Raw genomic sequence first — 13,862 nt, 5'->3', positions numbered from 1 at the left:
CCCACTAAAAGGCCAAGCCCTGAATAGTAGAGAATGTACTGAAATAATGTGAATTCTTTGATCTGTGGGTTGCATCTCAAACCTAGCCAAATACTTTCTTCCAAGCAGCCAAATTAACATTAATGAGCCAGTTTGACCAAGCAGGACTCCAGCTACATAGGCAAAAGAGAATCCAGTGACAATGTATCATTAGACCACATAAAATCCTTCTTCTGTTTTGGTTCAGAAAACATCTATGAAAGTCCATGTTCAAACTATTCTGCTAAATTATCTTCTTGTTGTTGGCTTGGTATATCTACTAAATGGGAGGTGTTCTTGGTTCAGTCTCTATATCATGGGCCTTGTACAGCCTTCTTAAAACACAGTTTTAAAAAAAAGCTGACTCGGGCTTCCCTGGTGGCGCAGTGGTTGAGAGTCCGCCTGCTGATGCAGGGGACACGGGTTTGTGCCCCAGTCCGGGAAGATCCCACATGCCCCGGAGCGGCTGGGCCCGTGAGCCATGGCCGCTGAGCCTGTGCGTCCGGAGCCTGTGCTCCACAACGGGAGAGGCCACAACGGTGAGAGGCCCGTGTACCGCGAAAAAACAAAAACAAAACAAAACAAAAAGCTGACTCGTACATCTCTAGAAATAAGACACTAGAGTCTCATTTTAGGATCTAGATTTCTCCTGGTACCAACTCTTATCCACAACCAGCTGTTTAACAGTTAGACAAGTTATATACTCTTCCTTGCCCTCAGTTCCCTAATCTTTATAATGAAAGGGTATGACCAAATTATTCCCTAGGTCTCTTCCAGCTCAGTAGTCTAACCCACTTGGTATTTCTTTAAGGGGACAAAGGATTATGGAAGTTAGACTACTGTACCTCAAAGTTGTCGGTACATTAGAATCATCTGCGAATCTTGAAAATATATTGGTGCCTGCATCTCTTCCTTCATGGATTCTGAACTAACGGATCTGGGTGTGACATGGACTTCAGCGTCTTAAGAGCTCCACATAAAATTCCCCAAGGGGTGTGAGGTAGACCTTCTCAACTGCCAGTGGTAACGATGTAGGCTGAGATTTGACTCGGGATTCATTAGAGCAGGCCTCTCTGCATAACTTAGAGTAGTTTTTATGCCCACAGTCCTGTTCCTGTCAGGACCTACCTTAGTCACAGAAGCCAGAGTTGGACAGGATGTGGCTCTAACAGTGTTTCTTCTTACTAGCTGTTCACCTATTGGCCCTGCTTGTTCTAAAATCGTTTAAACACTTGCTGTGGAAGAGCAGTGTTGGCTACAACACAAGACTGCCTACACGACACAGTGTCCATGAAACCTAGCTGTGATTTAATCACAGCTGCCATTTGTTGAGCGCTTTCTGTATGGGAGGCACTGGGGTCTCTACATCAGTTCTTACTGATGTTTATAACAGCTCTGCAAGCTGTATTCCCATTTTACAGGTGGAGAAATGAATATTAGATAAGTTGCCTCAAGCCACTGTGCTAGCAAGTAGTGAAAGTATGTAAGATTTCTAAGCCTGAACTCTGAGCTGCTATACTATCTCACCTCTACGCAGAATGAACTGTCTGAGGAACTCTTAACTCTGGTCTGACTTGATTCCAAAAATAGGGGAAAATTTTCTGGTTCATAGCTTTATAGGTCCTATCAGTCCTGCAGCATCCTTCCTAGGGGTTAACAGCAATGGTACGTGCTCTCTGTAAATGCGTAACTAGTGTATACCTCCTTGACTCAGGCATGTTTTGTTCCTGAGGCCCCTACAGCAGCGTCAGCATTTACAAGAAAATCTCGTAAAGACTCCTTTTCAGTGTGTGTTAACATAATCTTATTTCCCCAGTTAAATAGGCTGCAAAAATCTTACTGTCTACTGTCAACTTGGCCTTTGCGGAGAAGAATAAACCTTCCTAAAAGCATAGAAAGTCAAGCAGTTAAAGGAGAATAGCTTTACATCAAATACCAGAAACTTGGCTGCCTCATTTCTCGCAAGGTCCCTTATTCTCAAAAGGCTACTTTGAAGATAGTGGTGAAGGCTGTTTGCTGCCCTCTTGGACCTCGAGATCTGCCCTAGAGGTTAATATTTCACATGTCCTAGTTCATTAGCTCAGCTGAGACAGGCATAAAGTTCCAAAGGACAAGAAAGCACATTTCTGACCTGTACAAAGTGCTGGACACTAGCAAAGACATTTATGTTGCTTTGTTCTTGATTCTCCTTAACTCGCTTTCCTGTGTCTATTTTACGTGGCTCTGTCCGGAAAGTTAATTGATATGTTAAAGTCAATGGGCTTATGACTTTGAGACCATCTGAAAAAATACAGGTTAAAATCAGTGAATTAAAAAAAAAAAAAGTTAAGTGCAGCAGCATATATAGTAGGAAAGGGAACACAGATCATGTTCAGTTTGAGCCCAGCGACTTATTAGTGGTTGATCTTGTGTTACCGAGTCCATTTCAGTATTCATAAAATAGATACACCGTCTATTCCATAGAGCTGCCAGGGTAAGTGTTTTAAGGACTTGGTAGGTTAGGTGTTTGTGCCATCCCCCTTAACATTAAAAACAAGTCCTCTACCATTTGTGGAATGGGGCTACCGTTAAATAAGTTCTTAACTCAAGTTATTCCTTTTACCAGCATTGAACCTGACCAAGAAAATATCTCTCTGCTCAGGATAATAGGTGAAAAGATAGACTGGGAGGGAGGTGGCAAACATGTGTCATGATATTGCTTTAGAACGCTGTAATCATTAATTAGAATCATTGCTGATACCAATACACTCCTATTGGTGGAAAAGGTAAGGAGGAATAAGGAGGCACCAGCCAAATTGGTCCCTACACAAATTTGTCCCTTCTGAGTATTCCAAAGTGATTGCATGAATCACTTTAAGTGCTAAATAAACTATAGCAGATTGTTTTCTAGTGCAAAGGACATAGTCATCTGAAGATGACTCACACAGTCTTCTGGTATACATTTCTCAGAGCCTTCTCAGAAATCCAAAAAAAACGTGTTGCAGAATCTCTCCCGGTCATCTGATTCTTGTGCCATGGAAAGGGCAAGTCCCCACATGGTTTGTATTAAGTCCAAAATCCAAGTTAGATATCTTCACTCAAATGAAGCTAATTTTATTGACTCAGCATAGTTTCATTTACAACTTTCTATTCTATATTGGCCTTAAAAAGGAGTCAAAATTGATGGGGAGCTCTTCGTGTGACCTTTTGTATATGTTTTTGAACTTTAATTAGTAATCCCTTTTTTATGATAACATCCCTTGTGTGTCTGTTTCCTGATTAGTTTTTGGTCCTTGATCAGAAGAGTCCCTGGGACTAAACCCAGTGAATGAGAAGGACTAGACCTGCTGGTTGTCCTACACCCACTTGTTCCCCTTTATTAAAAAATCCCTTAGCTTAGTGCAATCTAGACACTTTCTTCAGCAATGCCTAGGTTTGGGAAAGCAGTCACGGGAAATTGTAGGGCATCTTTTGGCCCCCAGGTCCCTTTTTCACGCCCAAAGCCTTTCCAAAAATCAGTTCATTATAAAACCTGCTAAAGGTTTTATGAGCACAGCTGACAATTCTGTAACATTGTTGGAAGGATTATGCATTTGAATTTTAAACACTGGATTTAAGTTGATGATTCCTACGGAGGGACCTAAGTCTGGAAGCAAGACTTCTTCTGTCTACCACATGTCAAATGGTAACTTGGACATTTGGGAAATCTGTTCTCTTTAAACCTGTGGAGAAAGAATGTTTATCACTCTGGTATACACATAACTGGATGTACACTTCTGTTAAAATTTTTCGATAAACTTTAATGGTTCTTTGTAAGGGGATTTATCTTTGAGTCTTGGAGCCTATGGGCAGAATCTACCTTCCAATCATTTCAGGGAGCATGGATACCTTTTCAATTGTATGGCCTACAATGGAGACCTGCCCTTGGCTATTACAACCCACCATACACATCCATCTTCTTCAAGGAATAAGCTAAGATGCTAAAGAAACCTTTTCTCCCTACTTCTTTCTCCCTTGCCCCTTGTAACTGCTCATCCCCAACAGTGAAAGGATATAGTCAAAAGATACCAAGTACCTTAAAATAATCCCAGTGCTGTGAAAAGTTGTAGTTCAGTATCTAACAAGAGAAATTTTTTGCTGTAAAACCAAGGTAGCACCACTCACTTTAGAGCTCTTCCATTTTGTCCCTGTCTGCCAACACCAGATTTGATGCTGGTTTTGAGTTATAAGGTTGTTATATCTTGTATCACCTTTATGACTAAACCGCACACCATTCCCTCTCTCAAGCCCCCTCAAAGTGCTCTGTGGCACTTCTCAAATTCCATTAAAATACTCTCACTTTAGGACAAAACTTCCCATGTTTAATGAGCTAATAAGTCTTTTCTTCTCAGAAATAATATGTATGCTACAGAAAAGTATGGTATCAGCTTCAAAGGTGAGTGACAAACGTTTATGCCAGGTTACTTTCCAGCCAGAATTGGAGGGGAGGAAGGGAAAGTCTTCAGGGACAAATAGGTAACTGGGATGGGCAGGAAAATGGGGGAAAAGGGAGCTATGCTAATTTGAAAAGGGAAGGAGTCAAAACCAAAATGTTTTCTAAAAGAAATGAGAAGTATTGGGGTTTCTATCCAAGAATGAAAGAAAAGGATGTTGAAGATAAGTAGGGGTAAAATATTTGAGTCCATATATAAAGTGAAAAAGTCTCAATCTTTGTCCTGAATGCAAGGGGAGCCCCAAGATTAAGTAGGAAATCTTTCAATGTTATTCTAAAATTTAGGGGGCTTCATCATTTAACAACAAAAATCCGGATTATCCCAATTCAATAAACACAAGCCATGGACTGGAGCTTCAGGGTTGTCATGGGAGCAAAAAATGGTGGGAAAAGGGCTCTCAAAGAGGTGTAGGTGTCTGATGCATGCAGTCGGATACCCCCAAAAGGATGAAGGCGAAGTAATTGGATTTGGTCAAGAGAGCCATTAGCAGCTGAAGTTGACTTCCTGCGACTAACGTTAAGATGAACAGTCCTATGAGGGGAAGGGGATAGGAAAAGGTGGAGGGTAAGTGCCCTCAATTTTAGATGTTTAGATCATAAGATGATAACTGGAGGACTACAGGGTCACACAGAAGTGTTTTCCTTATTTCTAAGATGAGACGAGCCACTGATAAAAGAAAGGGCCCACTGGGGAGAAGGTGAGGATGCAGGAGGATGAACGTTGATGTGTCTCCTTAGATCAGAGCTTATCTCACCTCCTGACATTGTTAATGTGGGCAAATATCCTCTTGATTTGGGATACGTTTTCTGAAATTAAGAAAATTATTATTGGCTTCCTGAAATTAGAAGAGTGTGGATATGACAAAGAGATTTATCATGTTGTCAGGAAATAAATCTTGGAAACATGAAGCCAACCAAGGCACACAAAATAGAGGTGGTATATTCGTTTCCAAGGGCTGCCATAACAAATTACAAAAAACTGGGTCACTTGAAACAACGGAAATATATTCTCGCACAGTCTTGGAGGCCAGAAGCCCCCAAATCAAAGTGTCATTGGAGTTCATTCCTTCTGGAGGCTCTGAGGGAGAGCTCATTCCATGCCTCGCCCTTAGCACCTGGTGGACGTTGGCAGTCCTTGGCGTTCCTGATTTGTAGGTGTATCAATCCCATCTCTACCTCTGTCTTCATATCGCTTCCTCCATGTGTCTCTGTGTCTCAAACTTCCCTTTGCCTTTCTTTTATAGTGACATTTGTTACAGAATTTAGGACACTCCCTAAATCTAGGATGATCCCATCTCAAGAGCCTTAACTTAAAGACAATTGCAAATACCCTTTTCTCAGATAAGGTCACATACAAAGGTTCATGGGTTAGGACTTGGACGTATCTTTTTTGCGGGGAGGTGAGGGGCACTATAAGTATATAATAGAGCATCTCTGTAGCGAACATGAGGCTTCCCATGTGAGACTCATCAGTGTAGTGTTTAAGGAACTCTGGCTTGGGGCCAGACAGCCTGGGTTGGAGACCTGGTTTCAACTTAGCAGCTGCGTTGTTTAAAACCTCTGTGCCTTGGCTTTCCCTCTGGAAAAGTGAAATAATACTGTATCATAATACTCATAGGGTTACCATGAACGTTCTGCAGTTAATACAGTTAAAGGGCTAATAGTGCCTGGCCCCCAACTAAATCTTGAGTAAATAAGGCTTTGAGTCCCCTATAGTCTTCATCTGTAAATAGACTGCCTCCCCAGCCACCTACCAGTCAGGTGTCTTTGGGCAAAATTAACTACTAATGGGACTTCCCTGGTGGTCCAGTGGGTAAGACTCCATGCTCCCAATTCAGGTAGCCCGGGTTCGATCCCTGGTCGGGAAGATAGATCCTGCATGTTTACCAAAACTAAGAATCTGCATACCACAACTAAGAAGCCTGCATGCCACAACGAAGATCCCACATGCTACAACGAAGACCCGGCACAGCCAAAATGAATAAATAAATATTAAAAAAAAAATTTTTTTAATTTTTAATAAAAAAAATTAATGACTAAATCTTCAGATGAAATAATTCAGATAACATTAATCGTATACAGGTTTGTGTAATTGTGTATGTATGTATTTTAAAAGACTATTAAGATTATAAAAAATGAAGAGAGCTTTTGGGGGTAAGATGAATGTACCAGCCCATTCATGGTCTTCACAGGATTACAACACCATGAGTGGCTTTTCTTTGCTTTAGTCTTCAGTTCACATCGAAAGTTAACCTTTCCTAGCGCTCTCAGGAGCTGTGTAGAAATTTTCACTCCTGGGAGGTGAAAGAACCTTTTGAAATGTTAGTTTTGACTTCTGTGTGCTAGCAATGACGACTTTTTTTTTGTTTTACCTACCGTGATACATAGGGGAGCTTTGTGGAGCACATACCAAAGGGTTCTGAGGATAGTAATACTAAATAATAACACAAGATATGTACAATGAGACACCCCAAAAATCCATTCTTTCCCTGATATGTGCGTTAGTGTCAAAAATGGATGGCTTTTAAAATACAGTGCTTAGATAGCTCTGGAGATCATGTGCAGAATCTTAATACTTAAAAAATATTTATCTATGAATAAGATAAAATTCATAACTCTCCTCATCACTCTCTATATAGTTACATGATTTTTTGAGGAACCAGAATTTTTTTTTTTTTTTTTTTTTTTTTTTTTTTGCAGTACGCGGGCCTCTCACTGCTGTGGCCTCTCCCGTTGCAGAGCACAGGCTCCGGACGCGCAGGCTCAGCGGCCATGGCTCACGGGCCCAGCCGCTCCATGGCATGTGGGATCCTCCCGGACCCGGGCACAAACCCGTGTCCCCTGCATCGGCAGGCGGACTATCAACCACTGCGCCACCAGGGAAGCCCAGGAACCAGAATTTTTAATGCCCAATTTCAGATGCCAGTTGCAATCTTCTCAGCTCAGCATTCAATTTATTTAAACTTTGCTATGAAAACTTATTCATCTACGTGTGACACGTTTTGATCCCTATCCTTAATACTACATTTTTATGCCAAAGTTCCAATATGAATTTCTGAGCTAGATAATAACATTATTTTTAAATTTTAATGAGATATAGTTGATTTACAGTATTATATGTTTCAGATGTACAACAGAGTGATTCACAGTTTTTAAAGATTATACTCCATTTATAGTTATTATAAAATATTGGCTATATTCCCCATGCTGTACAATATATCCTTGTAGCTTTTTTATTTTATACATAGTATCAATAGTTTGTACCTATAATCACATTAAGTGTTATCAGATATCAACTACTTAAAGAAACATCTGGTAAATACCCTCTTGGTATTTTGGAAACTACAAAGGAAACAGTCCTACCCACTCCCCTGCTGTCAGAGTTCAGTCTAACAGAGAAGAAAGAACAAAATGAGTCTGAAGAACTACGCTCCCAAATCACGGGTTGTGGGCCTATTAGGACATAAAGTCTGGGTTTGCTATGTTATGATCTCATTATGCCTCTAAACTCTGCCCACAGGTGTCTGCAGCAGGTTATGTTTGTTTGAGACATCTCCATCGGGGATCGCTGGGTGTCACTAAGTGTCTGCTGGTGCTGGAGTTGGCTGTCTGCCTCCTTGCCATGTCTAACGAAGCAGAAACAAGTGCAACTAATGGTCAGCCTGACCAACAGGCGGCACCAAAGGCACCGTCAAAGAAGGAAAAGAAGAAAGGTATGAAGAGGTCCTCTTGAGGCCAATGAGGGGAGCTAGTGGTGGTTACCAGTGACGAAGTGTGACGTTCAAGGCAAAGTAAGAGCTGGCCCTTGCCTTAATTCAATCTCAGCCAAGTGTCAACTTTTCCTAAACAAGAAAGTAAGACTTTGGCAGAGGAGATTGGTCCGATCCATATACAATAAGACGTATCTCTGAACTCTGTGGTTGTACCAATTTGGGTCCTGCTGGGAAGCTTTCATACATCTTGTTCAGTTGGGAAATGCAACTATCAAGTATCACATGGTTATCTTTCAGTAACCTATATACCACTTTGCTTTACTGAAGTAGCCGTTTTATAAAAAATCAAGATCTTTATTTTATGACACCCTCTTCTTTTGACCTGAAGTACCACTAGAAAGTGTCAGCATCCTTAATCATTCATAGTTTGAGAATATGCCGTGATTTCCTTGCCTTTCATGTCCACGCTTTAGAAATGGGAATGAGAAGAGAAGCAGAAGAAGTTATAAAGATGGATAATTATCTTAGTTATTTCCAAGGGAATTTACCCACAATTCTCTTTCACTTTATTGACAGTTCAAAGATGCTAGTAAATTGTGCAGTGGCTTATTTTCCTTTCATTAAAAAAAAGTATTATCCTCCTTATATTCTTTTTAAAAATGATTTTTAAAACTATGCTGAAGAATATCCCCCAATCCCATCTCACATATTCCCGTAAGTTTCCCATAACTCAGCCCAGTCTGCATCTTTAAGAGTTTATTTTCTCTCCGCCCCAATGCCATACACAGTTTTACACAGTGTGATTTTTTTACTCAAAGGAAGTAAGGATAAGGGTAGAATATTGCATACTTGATCAATTGTAGAATAATCAAGATATTTACTACTCAGATTTTTAGATCCTGGGGCATATTTGGTCATACCTGGGGCTGATATTTCAATACATTTATAAACTTTATCCTCTATTTCGTTCTTTTCTCAGGCACTGAAAAGACAGATGAATATCTTTTGGCCAGATTCAAAGGGGATGGTGTGAAATACAAGGCCAAGCTAATCGGCATTGATGATGTGCCCGATGCAAGAGGGGATAAAATGAGCCAAGATTCTATGATGAAACTAAAGGTAAAGGGGAAAAGCATACTTTGTCTCTATCTTAAGCAAATATGCAGCAGAGGAAATGATATTAGAAGTTTGTATTTACCTATATCTCAATTATTTGAAAGAAAAACTTTTCTAATCACGTAATTGATCCAGCGGTGCTGCATTTTATGAGAAGCCATGAGTTTGTTTGCATATATTGAGTGCTGTCTAGAGACCTGATTTAATCAAGTGTAGCAGGACCCTAGATGCCTTTTCCTTTGAGAAGACCAACTTTCTGAGCCTGGAAGTATTCAGGTAAAATTCAGGAGTCGGCTTCAAAACTGGTGTTCTTTAGTGTTAGCCCTTTGGTTTTTTTAAAATTTTAAATTCTAATATTGCCATGCTGTGAAACTAATGAAGGAAGTAATACTCATTAAATAAGACAAGGCCTAGAAGGAACATCTTTGAATATGTTTGAAGATCTCTGGTCCAGTCTTCTTGTCTTTGCCAATGACTGTTTGGAGGCCAAGGGAATGAGGACTTGTCCAAGTTCACAGAGCTGACTAGTAATTGCCTGGCTCAATGCCTTCTATTTCATCCTGCTGTCTCTTATGAAAGATGCCTAATCCTTTCATAGATGGTAAACCAAGCTGAAAACAAAGCTGATTGCCTTCTAAAATTTTAGAGTCAGAAGCACCATAGGGTTCTTTTAACTAGATTTTTCTTGTTTTCCCAATTTCATCAGGGAATGGCGGCAGCTGCTCGGTCTCAGGGACAACACAAACAAAGGATCTGGGTCAACATTTCTCTTTCTGGAATAAAAATCATTGATGAGAAAACTGGGGTAAGAATTCACTTTCACTGACACCTTTCTGACCACCTGAGTCTGACAACTAATTTGCGACATAAATTTCAGCTCCCCTCTTCCCTTTTCAAAATTCTGTAGGGAAAAAAAATTACATATTACTGCACTCCTCCAGAAGTAACAGGCAAAAAACAGATAGGGTAGGAGGTGAGGGGTCAAGATACTTTATTTTGAAACTTTTTTCCTATAATAGATGCGGACCTCAAGTCTATAAGTCTAACCTAAACACTGGTATGCCATAGATATCAGTTAGGTATTTTTTGGACCAAGATATACAGCACGAGATCAACTAACCACTGGTTTGTGATGCTATCATAGATCTATGTATGGGTCTCATTTTAATATAAGGTCACGGGTGAACTTACTGGCTAACCAAACAGAGAATACTATCTGAAACACATCTTCTCTTTTCTCTCCTTCTCTCTTTTCCCTTCCTCTTTACCCCATAGATGTAAGCTTGCTCATTTTTTGTGGTTACTCTTATTCTATCACATGAACAGTCCTGCTTATTTTTTGTTCGTTTGTTTGGGCCTTATCAAAAGCTATCATACTTCAAGTCTTCTGGGACTCTTTTCCCTCTACTCAATATAACATCATCAGATTCATCTGCTTAAAATGTTTTTCATTGCTGCACAATAGTTTATTGTATCAGGATACTGTGGGAAGACCTCGTTACTATTCAACCCTTCCTAGAGATTCCCATTATCTAATATGCAAAATCCATTGGTCAAACTTAGGGCTCTGGAACCCTGGTACACGCTCATCCACCCTGCTGTCCTCATGCACTTCTGTCTCCACTGTCCCTTAACTTTTGACTCTTGTTTTCACAAGCCTGCCAGAGAATGGTGGCACTTTTCCCACACAAGCATTCTCTCACTCCCAAACCTCCTAAGATGCCCAATCTAAACTTTTCAGTGGTCTTAGGTGCTTGGAAACAAAAGTCAAGACACATTCTGAGCATCTACAAATATGCATGAAGAGTTGAGCCCTACCATCTACTTGAAAGGGTCAAGAGAAATGGGGGAGGGGAATAGCAGGGAAAGCACTGCTAAACCAATAAGCCCTGCCACATGAAACTCCTGTATAATGACGTGGACATCTGTGTGATGTTGACAAATACTTGATGACAGAATCTGGTGACTTCCAGAATGTATTGGGGGTAACTGTACCAATAATACTTAGGAGGGTTCTCTGGCCAGTCTGAAGCAGTCAAAGGATCCTTGTGAACACTCCTCTAGCTTAATTATGCTATTCACTTGAGTTCGTTGAGTTGAGAAAGTAGACCTCCCTGGAATGCTTTAGAGGTGATATGTTCCATCTTCGCTTTAGAAATTCTTGGTCTCCTAATCCTCAGTCCTTCCTTGCGATGTGGCATCACGTCTTTGGGATAGAGAGAATCAAGTATAGATAGTTTAAGAAGGATCATTCTTTCTATTTCTGTTTTCTACTCTTTGTTGTTAGGTTTTTTGTTTTTCGTTTTCCCCTTTTGAGCCCTTCCTAGCAACGATAAATGTAGCAGTAGCCTTCGACCAGGAGTGAAAAAATCTTCAAATGTTTTAGCCTTCTCATATATGCCTTGGTATCTGATGCTTAGTTGTGCTCCAGAGAGAATCTACAAATAGATTCTAGTTTTCTCAATACACCATTTTTGATGTCCCTTTTTTAGGTAATAGAGCATGAACACCCAGTAAATAAGATTTCTTTCATTGCCCGTGATGTGACAGACAACCGAGCATTTGGTTATGTATGTGGAGGGGAAGGCCAACACCAGTTTTTTGCCATAAAAACAGGGCAACAGGTAAGCTCTAAGCTTTGAGGTATACCTGGAGGGGGACTTGAACATGAGAGTGTGTGTCTCTCAACTAGAGAGCCTGCTGGAAACAATTGGATGTAGGAGGACTAAACAGTACCTCAGAGGATGACTATCTTTAATTAGTCTAAGGAATCTTCTTTAAATGTCATTGATACCCATGTAGTGTGTAGCATTGTTAGAACGGACCTTCTCATAAGATCATTGCTGATTTTAGAACGATAGTCAATTATTCCCAGAAATCTTGAAAGGACTTGGAAAATTATCATTGTGCTTCTTGTTTTATCTAAGTATTTTATGTATCTGAGGGTTGGGGTGGGAGTGGTGGTGATCTTCCACAAACCAGGGGAGGGTAGGAAGGAGCTTTAAGAGAAAGGAAGGAAACATTACTAATCAGAACTGATGGGGGACAAAGGGAAGAAAATAGTAAGATTAAAATTCTGATAAAGATGCTTTCTCTCGCTTCAGGCTGAGCCACTAGTTGTTGATCTTAAAGACCTTTTCCAAGTTATCTATAATGTAAAGAAAAAGGAAGAAGAAAAGAAAAAGGTAAGTACTATCTAATACAGGCTCTATTAGACTTAATACAACATTCAAGACCATGTCTGAACATTATGTGAACGCATGGCCTGCCTGGAGTGTTGGCGTCTATGTGGCTCTTCAAAGTATAGAAAGTGATATAGTTTTTGTTCTTCCCAATAGGGCAATGTTTGGATGTTATAGTTAGGCCCTTCTGATTTCTAGTGCCTGACTCTTGTATTTTCTCCCTATAAACTTCACATTGATTCCAGGACTTCCAAGTCCAATAACGCTATTCAAATCCAGTATTGATATGAAAAGGGGAGGAGAATGTAGGGCAGAAATAATATGCAAGACTCTCTCTTGCTTTCTCTTTGTGAACCCATAGGTATATTTATTCCTTTATCTAATTCTCTTTAACTATAATTTACTAAGATCACTGAATTTGTGTCTTTCTTTTTAGATGGAAGAAGCCAGCAAAGCAGTAGAGGTAAAACCACATCTTTACTTCTCGTGAATTGCACGTGTGATGTGTATAAGCCCTTGTTTGCCACCTGCCCAAGCAGCCTTCCCTCCTAGTTTTATTACTATGTGTTCATGACCCTTCTGGTCATAGAAGATGTACAGTTGAATGACTAGTGCCAAAATCTAAACTTCTTAGCAAGCCAATACACTAGGAAATTAAACTGTGTAGGGAAAACTCACCAACTAAACCTTTAATATTTGCCATCTTTTCAGAATGGGAGTGAGGCCCTAATGAATCTTGATGACCAAGCTTGCAAACTGAAATTGGTACGTATGTGATTTTTTATGATTCTTACTTACCTGAACACGGGATTTGCTTCCTAAAGATGTTGTTAATAAAATCCAGTTGCGACAACTCTTTCCCTAACTGTTAGTATAACATTTATGTCAATATACAAAGTGATCTTTTTAGTAAACACTTCTGAATCTAATCCAAATACTTCTTTAAAAGTGTACATCAGGTGGATTTGTTTGGGGACTTGTCTACACTTCCTGACCTAAACAACCTAATATCAAATCTGTATTAGTTAAGTGAAAATCCAGTTGTGACAACTATTTTCCTAAACTTTAGTTTAGGAAACAATTACAACAATATACAAAATCATCTTTTTTAATAGACACATCTGAATCTAATCAAAATACTTTTTTAAGGGTGTTGACCAGATGGATTTGTTTGGGGACATGTCTACACCTCCTGACCTAAGTAGTCCAACAGTAAGTGTCTGTTTTTAAATTTGCAATGTAATGGAAATGACATCTATAACTCAAACTGGCAATTAACCAGAAATCTTGAGCATCTCATTGAAACTTGGAAGGTGACTGCTGATTTTTCTGCATAAAGTGTAAATGGCTACTAGAACAAAT

At 39.9% G+C, this 13,862-nt stretch overlaps 1 protein-coding gene across 3 annotated transcripts in view; it reads left to right on the top strand.

Annotated features, from left to right (window-relative positions):
- The window catches only part of DAB2 (DAB adaptor protein 2), a 52,850-nt gene that overhangs the window by 22,187 nt on the left and 16,801 nt on the right, over positions 1-13,862 (top strand). For 2 of the 3 annotated variants that reach the window (XM_030882053.3, XM_030882050.3), the window contains exons 2-9: positions 8,010-8,202; positions 9,182-9,321; positions 10,025-10,123; positions 11,811-11,942; positions 12,423-12,503; positions 12,937-12,963; positions 13,212-13,265; positions 13,650-13,712. In XM_030882053.3, the coding sequence (XP_030737913.1) occupies positions 8,112-8,202; positions 9,182-9,321; positions 10,025-10,123; positions 11,811-11,942; positions 12,423-12,503; positions 12,937-12,963; positions 13,212-13,265; positions 13,650-13,712 (687 nt within the window). In that variant the 5' untranslated portion in view covers positions 8,010-8,111. The remainder of the gene's footprint in view (positions 1-8,009; positions 8,203-9,181; positions 9,322-10,024; positions 10,124-11,810; positions 11,943-12,422; positions 12,504-12,936; positions 12,964-13,211; positions 13,266-13,649; positions 13,713-13,862) is intronic. The other variant, XM_030882056.3, reaches the window with a different exon arrangement.

Source organism: Globicephala melas, chromosome 3, assembly GCF_963455315.2.
Source record: "Globicephala melas chromosome 3, mGloMel1.2, whole genome shotgun sequence".
Taxonomy (NCBI): domain Eukaryota; kingdom Metazoa; phylum Chordata; class Mammalia; order Artiodactyla; family Delphinidae; genus Globicephala; species Globicephala melas.
Note: the sequence above shows the minus strand (reverse complement) of the source record. Positions and strands in the feature narration are given on the sequence as shown.